The following is a 9,498-nucleotide window of genomic DNA, read 5'->3' as shown; positions in this document are numbered from 1 at the left end:
GCCATTTATGAAGTGGGGGATCGATATTATAGGTCATTTACCTCAAGCACCTGGAAAGGTATGATTTCTGTTAATTTTAACTGATTATTTTTCAAAATGAGTAGAGGCAAGTGTCTTCAAACATGTATGAGAAAAGAAAGTTATCAACTTCATTTGGAGAAGTATAATATGTCGGTTTTGAGTCTCAAAAGAAATCGTTTGTGATAATGGGCCGCAATTTGTAGGTGTAAAAATTACTGAATTTTTCAAGAGTTGGAAAATTAAACGAATTACTCCAGCACCGTATCATCCCGTAGCTAATGGACAAGTCGAGTCGACAAATAAAATCATTTTCAACAATATAAAGAAGTGATTAGAAGAATCAAAAGGCAGGTGGCCTGAAGTACTACATGGGGTGCTATGGGCTTACCGAACAACGATAAAATAAGTACAGGAGAAACATCATTCTCGCTTGTTTATGGAACTGAGGCCTTAATTCTAGTGAAAATAGGAGAACCGAGTACAAGGTACACGCATATAGATAAAGCATTAAATAAAGAAGAGTTCCGTACGAATTTAGATTTTACAGAAGAAAGAAGGGAGGTAGCTTTAGTTCGGATGGCACCACAAAAGCAAAGGATGGAATGATATTACAATAGGAAGGCAAACCAGAGATATTTCAAGATTAGGGACTCTGTCCTTAAAAAGGTGTTTCGATCAACACACGCGGCAAATGCAGGAAAATTGAGTCTAAATTGGGAAGGCCCATATTGAGTTAAAGGTATTGCGAAAAAAGGAGCATATGACTTGGAGACTATGGACGGCAAGGCGTTACTATCTCATTGAAATGCAGTTCACTTGAAGAAATATTACTTTTGAGAACGCAAGAACCCACGGTCAGGTATCCTAAAGGTTTATTTTTTTTACTTTGTCCATTTAAGTTTTACTAAGCATTTTAGATGATAGGAAAAATTTTAGCTCGTACCAGATGATGACATTAGACCCGAAAGACATGCGAAATATATAATAATTCTCGGTCTAGGTTATAATAATTCTGATAGAAAGGGTGAAGCAGCCATCATCTAAAATGTTACCGCCGAGTCCCGTGCGTGTTTCCACGAGCTTTTAAATTAAGTCAATAAATTTAGTCACGGGGTAAGCGTACCCGTAATTGTAAAACTTTATAAAGAAATCAGTTATGAAAATTTTGTACATAAATATTTGTTTGAAAGTTCAAATTAAACTTCTTCGAATTACTTCATATTTCATATCTTTATTTCAATATGAAGATAAGATGTCATCTTTATTAATGTTGTTAATATAAAATGGACCTCTTTTACAAAATAAAAAAACACGTGCATATTAAGACACGACATATTAGAGAATTTCGAATGTAAGTAAAAGCTCGAAACTTAAAGAGCAAAAAGCATAATATAAGATATGCAACGAAACGATATTAGCATTAACATCCTAAAAGAAGGGAAGGAAAAGTTTCCCAAGATCAACTTAAAACAAAAGCAAAAATGTTTCATAAACACCAACAAAAGAAAAAATCTAAGGTGAAGGGTGAAAAACTAAGGAGCATCAGCAGCAGAGGTGGAAGGATCAACTTGAGAAAACGAAGGTTGGGCATCAGCTTGGTCAACTACGGGACCATCTTTATCACCTTTGAAACTTTTGTACTCGGGTGTTGAAAAACTTTGGCGTTGTTGAGTCTTTTCAATTGCCTCTTTAGCTTTAGCAGTCTCAGCCCCGATGTCATAACCTTCTTGGTCAGCCTCAATCAAAGTTTCTAGATGGGTATTTAGAAAATCCCAGCTAACATCAAGCATTAGTTTGTCTTCAAGAGCTTCATAATCTTTTTCCAGTAGTTCTATCTTAACCCTTGGGTCTTCTTTTTCAGCTTATGAAGCTTCATATGAAGCCTTCAAAGGTTCAAGAGTACCCTCAAGGAACTTGACTTTATCAAAAGAGGCACGGAGATCCTCTTGAGTTTGAGTGAGCATCTGAACTAGATCACCAGCATACATCTCCTTCTGATTTAGAAGCTCTTTCAAGCTCCTAATCTCCTCGGTAGCCCTTGAATGTTGCTCAGCAGAGGAGGATTATAATCTATCTTTCTCTTTTTCAACTTGGTTTGAAGAGGCCTTCAAAATCACTAAGTCGACAGTTGTTATCTTTAATTGTTGCTCTAAATACCCATTTTCTTCGGTAAAGATGTCTTTTTCAAGTTAAAGTCTTTTAAATTATCCCTTCCAATTATTAGCTTCAATACACAACTCAACCACTTGTTGATCAGTCCAAAATATTCTTCTCATCAGCTTCATACCTGTTAGATTGTTTTGCAAAAAGGCAAGGTAGAAAATTTATAAACTTAGAAGGAAAGCAGGAAACATAAGGGAAGAAGGATATACCTTAAATGCAGAATGAATAACATCATTCATTAAGGTTAAAGAGCTGTGAGACTCAAGCTTTTCTATATCCACGGGGCCAATCAACGGTTTCAACCATACCAGAGCTCGGCTAGATTTCTTTAACAAGTTCCCACCATCGGGGACTTCAATCAACACATGCTCATACCTTTTCTCTTGCTAAAAGGGTCAGCTTCTTCACGGGGGATAGCGGTAGGTGCGGTAACAGAAACAACCGTGCATGTGGTAGTAGAGGAGATGGAAGGATTAACAGCAAGAGCAACAAGGGTCATTGGAAGGGAAGCAAGCAGTGGCTCTTCAGAAACAGAGCCAAGATCATCTTCACCCTCAAATCCTTGAGCGAAAAGTCTATCAATAGAACTTGAGGGGAGATTACCATAGTGGTTAATATCTTCATCTTCTGATAGGTCCAAAGGGACACTCTCAGGTTCATCAACAAGTTTAGTTTGAAAGGGACGGGTCCTGAAGGTAGGTCTTGAGGGACTGTGGCTTCATCATCTAAAACCACGCGTCTACTAACTCGTGGCTTTCCTACTAAAGAACCATCGTCATCTTTTTCTTCTTCATCAGAGTCGCGGGCTTCAACATTCTTCCTGTTTGAAGAGAACACGCTCAGAATTTTCTCATGTGTTGTGCTAACAGAAAGCCTAGCAGCACGAATAGAAGCGGGAATAATGCCACGAACAGCAAATCCTAGGAACAACAAAAAAGGTTAGAGTAAAATAAGATACAATAAAACAAAGTCATGTTAAAGAAAAATACCATGAGTTTTCACTTTCCACTCAAAATTTTAGGAGAGGGATTTCAATGATCTCTGCTCCATAGGGGCAGCGGTCAATATTTTTTCTATCCAATCACGAAAGTTAGGGAGTTCACCAAAAACTTCCATGATTGCTGAAAAGTAAAAAAAAAATGTACTCCCTCAGTTTCATATTAGATGAGATACTTTCCTTTTTAGTATGTTCCAAAATAAATGACACATTTCTAAATTTGGAAATAAATCTACTTTAAACTCTTCATTTTACCCATTTACTCTTAATGAGAAACTTTTATAGCCACACAAATGTCATGGCCCTACAAACCTTTTACCCCTTAAGCTTTTAAGACATAAGTTTCAAAAGTCTTATTCTTTTTTCTTAAACTCTGTGCCGAGTCAAACTACCTCATTTAATATGAAACGGAGGGAGTATAAGATAATTGAAATCCTAAGAGAAGCAGAAAAAGTAAAGAAAAATACTCACGTGCAAAGTTCCACTTTCTCAGGGAAAGACATATTTTTATCACCTACTAAATCACGGGTGAGAACAGTCACGAACTGGGCATACCAGCCATGATTATGATCATCCTCGGGGCTGACTAAAATTCTCTTGCTTCTCGCCACAAGTGAAAAAACACCTTCACGAAAGAGCTTCAGGGAACACATATGGAGTAAGTGTTGAAAAGTAAAGGGACTGAAACTAAGTTTGACAAATAACGAAGGCAAGCTACTGCCCTCCCTATTATCAGATCTATTTGATCAAGACAGACATTGAAGTAACGACAAAACTCAATGATCCTAGGTCGATAGGTGGGTTGAATCCTAGGGTAAAAGGATAGGTGTAAACAAACGAATAACCTTCACGATAAAGGGGTTATTTGATCATCAGCACTAAGATCTATCACAGGGAAATTAGGTTTCCAATGGCATTCACGACGAACTAGAGGAAGAAGACCAGGAGTGATCAAAGTAGAGTAACGATCGACAGGGTTAAGTGTTTCTATGGAAGAAACTTGTTTTCTTATAGCCTCACAGTCTGATATAAAAAAAAATTAAGGGACAATTTCAGAAACATCAGGTTCTTGCAACGGTTCATTATGGTCTTTACCTTTAGAGGAGGATCTAGGAGTTGATGAAGTTTTGTCTTTGGAAGAAGAAGGTTTTGCAGTATTCTTCTATGAAGGGTAGAGCTACGACTTGATAAAGATCTTAAGCTACGTAGTCTATCGCCTCTTCTACTCCTAACTGGGGCAGAAGAGGGAGAAATTTCATCAACAATGAGTACTTTATGAGGGTCTGACGACGGAGAAGGATTTGAAGAACGGGAAGTCATTTTTAATGGTGAAAGCATGAAGAGAGGGAAAAATTGCAGAAGAAGTTTGAGTATGACAAGAAAGAAGAAGAAATTTTTGGGTGGTATGTGATGTGATATTTATAAAGAAGGACCGTCATTATGAACTGTCATCATGGAATCGTCACTTCAAACTGACGCAGCCACAGAAAAACCTAAAAACACTATAAACCATAGAGCCAATCATAACAGGACACATGTCCCAGGCATTAAATGAAAGAACGTACATCTCTTCACATCTGAAGAAAATATTACCCTAGGATTCAACTGACAGCTGGAAATACCCATGGGATTTACGAAAGAAGGTACTATAACTGACAGCTGGAAAAAAAGAAATAGACACGCGAGATGCATGAAGACCATAAGGGAAAGATTCACAAACAGTTGTGAATATGGCAAGGGAATCATCATTATCCCTAATTATGCACGATCACCTATTATTATCATAGTCGTTATAAGTAATTTTGGTAACGAGCCATTAATACAGTTAATGTTAGTAACATGTAGGAATTAAGTTAGGGGAAACCGTTACATCTTTGTATCCTTATATAAGGATCCTTACCTTATTTTGTACAATCATCAGAATATTCACGAATATATGTAATTAGTATTTTACTTTATATCTCTATTTTGATTGAAAAACCTTGTCCATAATTCTTGGGAGAAAATAGTGTCCATCAATAAGATTTCTTTCCCTCATTTATTGAATACTGAATTTCAATTGTTTTTTACTTTCTTATTTTTGGATAAGTGAAATAAACTTGGTTATTAGAAACCCAATTTTCCTTAATATTGACTTTGACCACAAAAATTATTTTTTGATTAAACACTTGCGATATCTCAGCTTATAAAAATTGTCGTTCTCATAATTTTCTGTGCCCACACTGCCCGGACAGTTGCTTATTGTCTTTGGATAGTACTCAGCAGGATAAGCTAAAAGAGCATATAGTGAAGTGTTTGTATAGGCATTGAAACGCGAAATTTAGCAAAAGTCAGATAAAACATTGGTGTAATGAAGGGAAAAAAAGATGGAAAATTGGGAACATAAATATCAAAGTTTAAGAGAAAAAGAAACAAACTATTGGAGTAGAAATTCAAACAGCTAAAATTTGCAGTGTGTTCACAACCTCAAACTCACAACTGAAAAACAACCGACATTACACAAGCAGAAAATTCGAGGAAAATGACGATCCTATGATCACCATAAAACTGAATAAAGAAAGTTACATAGGATTAGAAAGTCCTCTTGAACATAACCCTGAAGGGAGTGTCACTGAGAGCCAAAAACCTGACTCCATCCTTATTGTATATACCAACATCTTTGCAAATAACCTTGCAAAATGTGCACACGCTTGGGCAGAACACAAACTTGTAATCAGTCCCAAGTTTCTCAATCTTAAACCAATTGCTCACTGTCAGAGGTCCCGGGTTTCCTTCAACTCCACCAGTCACTATGAAATATTGCTTCAACTTCTCATCATAGGTCCCAAGTTTCCAAATAGTTTCTCTAGCACAAATAGTTGGAGTGAAAAACCTAACGTTAAGGTCAGTGGAGAGACGAATGACACCTTTTTTGGGGTCCACAGGGGTGAAAACCACGGGCAAGCCTTCTTGGACTTCATTGGAATTTTGAATAATGTCCCTAGGACAAGAATTGTTTTGCTTAACGTTGGAAGGTAAGAGCCCGCCGCCTCTTCCTCGGATCACTGGCAGCACGAAATAGTTGGAACCAGCTCGGATTTTGTCGCCATTGGTGTCGAGAACTGGAGATGGTGATGGACCAGCTGAAACTAGTTCTGAGGGATTGGCTAATGAAAAGGCAAAATATTGGAGAAGGATAAATGAGAGCAAAAGGATATTCATTTTTCTTTGCCTGGATATATATTTAGAGGTTTACTACTATTCTATGCATGCAAGTAGATTGATGTGTTGAATTGGGAAAGTAAATAGTCTATTTATAGAGGGACATATACGGTGATGTCTTCCTTGCACGTCGGTCTCCAATCTTTAGCATAATATATTGAGTATAAAATTTTGTGACCAATTATTATAAGGAAAAAAAAACGAGGAGATTATTATTATAACCGAAACCACACTCTTGTCGTCTTAAAGATGAGTGGATTCAGCCAACAGATTATTGTCTCAGCGGCTTGTTTAGTAGTAGATTCTTACCTACCCACTTAATTATAGGTAAGAGGAGGATTAAGGCGGTAGGTGAGACGCGGAAAAATTTATTTTGTGTCTCACACAACTGAGGCCCGTTAGCTCCGTTGGGTGGTTTTGGACTTAGGAATGTGTCCGGATTGTGAATTTGAGGTCTGTAGCTGATTTAGGCTTGAAATGGCGAAAGTCGAATTTTTGGAGATTTTGACCGGAAGTGTACTTTTTGATATTGCAGTCAGATTCCGATTTCAGATGTTGAAGTAGGTCTATAATATTGAATATGACTTGTGTGCAAAATTTGAGGTCAATCGGATGTGGTTTGATATGTTTCGGCATCGGTTATAGAAGTATGAAGTTTCAAAGTTTATTAAGCTTGAATTGTAGGGTGATTCGTGTTTTTAGCGTTGTTTAATATGATTTGAGAGCTCGATTAAGTTCGTATGGTATTTTATGACTTGTTGGTGTGTTTAGTTGAGGTCCCGGGGGCCTCGGGGTAAGTTTCAGATGCTTAACGGATCGAAAATTGGACTTGTGTTATTGCTGAAGTTTTCAGACTTCTGATGGGTTGGCATCTGCGGTGGGGAGACCGCAGGTACGGGATCGTACGTGCGGGGGGTCAAGCGCAGAAGCGGATTTGGCATGAGTGGTCAGGGGTCGCAGGTGCGAGGTTGATGCAACATCTGCGATGACCGCAAATGCGCTTATGGACTCGCAGGAGCGGAGAAGACCACAGAAGCGGACCAATGTCCGCAGGCGCGCACTCGTAGGTACGACCTTTTTATCGCAGAAGCGGACGTAGCCTTTTAAGTCATTTCCACACCTGCGATGGAATTTTCGCAGGAGCGGCGTCGCAGGTGCGACTTGAAGCCCGCAGGTGCGCGATCGCTAGGCAGAAAAAGAGGATTTCGAGGGTTTTATACCATTTTAAATTTTAGGACTTCGAGAGCTAAGATTTGGGCGATAATTTGGGAGATTTTTAGAGGAAGCTTTTGGGTAACGATTCTTAACCCATTTATGATTACATTCCACTAATCTATAGTTGATTTCATCATTTAATTAAGGAATTTGGTTGAGAAAATTGGGGGGAAATGGGAGAAGTTCTTCAACTAAAATTTTGAGTTTTGATTGGGATTTCGATATCGGATTTGAATAATTTTGGTACGAGTGAACTCGTGAATGAATGAGTGTTCATATTCGGTGACTTCTACCCGATTTTGAGACGTGGGCCCCGATCGATTTTTTGGGGCGATTTTCTAATTTCTTGCTTAAGCCTTGATTTCATTAATTAGATTAGTTTCTTATAGTTATATTTATAGTATGTGATTGCTTTTGGCTAGATTTGGGCCATTCGGAGTCGTATATTCGTGGAAAAGGCATTGTTACCGATTGATTGAGCTTGATTCGAGATAAGTGGCTTGCCTAACCTTGTGTGGGGGAACTCCCCTTAGGATTTGGTACTGTTGTGATAAGTGAGCACCGTGTACATGAGGTGACGAGTGCGTACACGGGCTATTTGTTGTAAAAACCCAATTTTCACTGAGTAATAACCTGTTTATCTTAATTTAATTATATCAACATGTGTAGTTATCCTATTTAGCCTAGTATAGCATGTCTACATGCCTTAAATGCTTATTTGAACTCTGTGCAGCATGCTTAGTGGATTTCTCGTTTTTTCCTTGACTTGTACTTAGCCTAAACTGTAGGATTTTTTGCCGTAACTGTTATTTCTATTATTTGAGCTGTGTATTTACTTTGGGACTACGGAACGGTATTCCGAGAGATTCCCCTGCATATTTACTTTGGGACTACGGGGCAATATCCCGGGAGATCCCCCTGCACATTTACTTTTGGGACTACGAGATGGTATCTCGAGAGATCCCTTGTTGTTACTTTTGTGTGTTGTACTGATATTCTTCTGTGATTTCCTCTTTGTTAGATTTCAGTCTCTTATTATACTGTGATATTTAATCCTGCCCTATTTATTATATATATACCAGAAGGGCCTTGACCTGACCTCGTCACTACTCAACTGAGGTTAGGCTTGGCACTTACTAGGTATCGTTGTGGTGTACTCATGCTACTCTTCTACATATGTTCCGTGTACAGATCTAGGTACCTCTTACCAGCCTCGCTACTAGTTGCATACTTGTTGCTGCTCCGGAGACTTCAAGATACATCTTCCGCGTTCGCAGACCTCGGAGTCCCCTTCTATCCCTTTGATGTTGTTCCTCCTTTACTTCTTCTAGTTATTGATGTATAGAAATAGTTAGACAAATTCGTAGAAGCTTGTGACTTATGATGTTTCGGTCTTAGGGAATTTTTGTTTATATTCAAGAGTTGGTTATTGTACATATCGAGTGGCATTTTTATCATCTATTTAATTATATATTGTAGTTAGTTGTTAGATTTATGATTTCAGTTCATTATTCCGCAAATGTTAGGCTTACCTAGTCGTAGAGACTAGGTGCCGTCACAGCATCTTACGGAGGGAGATTTGGATCGTGACAAGTGTATCAACCATCTTGTACGTATCTTTACTATGCACTCGGCTACTTGCTAGCTCCCACCATGAAAGGTATATAATAACTCCACTCACCAAAGCTTCAACAATATTAATCTCCATGGTTAAGATAATATTTTTATAAGTTCTCATCATCTAATGATCTCAATTTTACTAAGTATATTTTAAAATAAAACCATACATTTTGGAATAGTTTAGGTCTATTTTGAATTGAAAAAACAGTTTGATTTACTCTTTGTCACAACCCTAGTTCTCCCTCTGTGAACCGTCGTGACGGCACCTAATCTCTACGACT

General features: G+C 38.1%; 1 protein-coding gene across 1 annotated transcript; it reads right to left on the bottom strand.

Annotated features, from left to right (window-relative positions):
* Positions 1-5,589: 5,589 nt before the first annotated feature.
* LOC104226856 (kunitz trypsin inhibitor 5-like) lies at positions 5,590-6,467 on the bottom strand. The gene has a single exon (XM_009778938.2). It carries the CDS (start codon positions 6,380-6,382, stop codon positions 5,753-5,755), a length of 630 nt encoding a protein of 209 aa, XP_009777240.1. The 5' UTR covers positions 6,383-6,467; the 3' UTR covers positions 5,590-5,752.
* Positions 6,468-9,498: the final 3,031 nt, after the last annotated feature.

The sequence above is a fragment of the Nicotiana sylvestris genome, chromosome 6 (assembly GCF_000393655.2).
Source record: "Nicotiana sylvestris chromosome 6, ASM39365v2, whole genome shotgun sequence".
NCBI lineage: Eukaryota > Viridiplantae > Streptophyta > Magnoliopsida > Solanales > Solanaceae > Nicotiana > Nicotiana sylvestris.
The sequence above is the reverse complement of the archived record's forward strand: the minus strand, read 5'-3'. Positions and strand labels throughout refer to the sequence as shown.

Bases quoted from the DNA above. Each gene is read 5' to 3' on its own strand.
- LOC104226856 (XM_009778938.2), bottom strand. From the start codon at position 6,382: ATGAATATCCTTTTGCTCTCATTTATCCTTCTCCAATATTTTGCCTTT.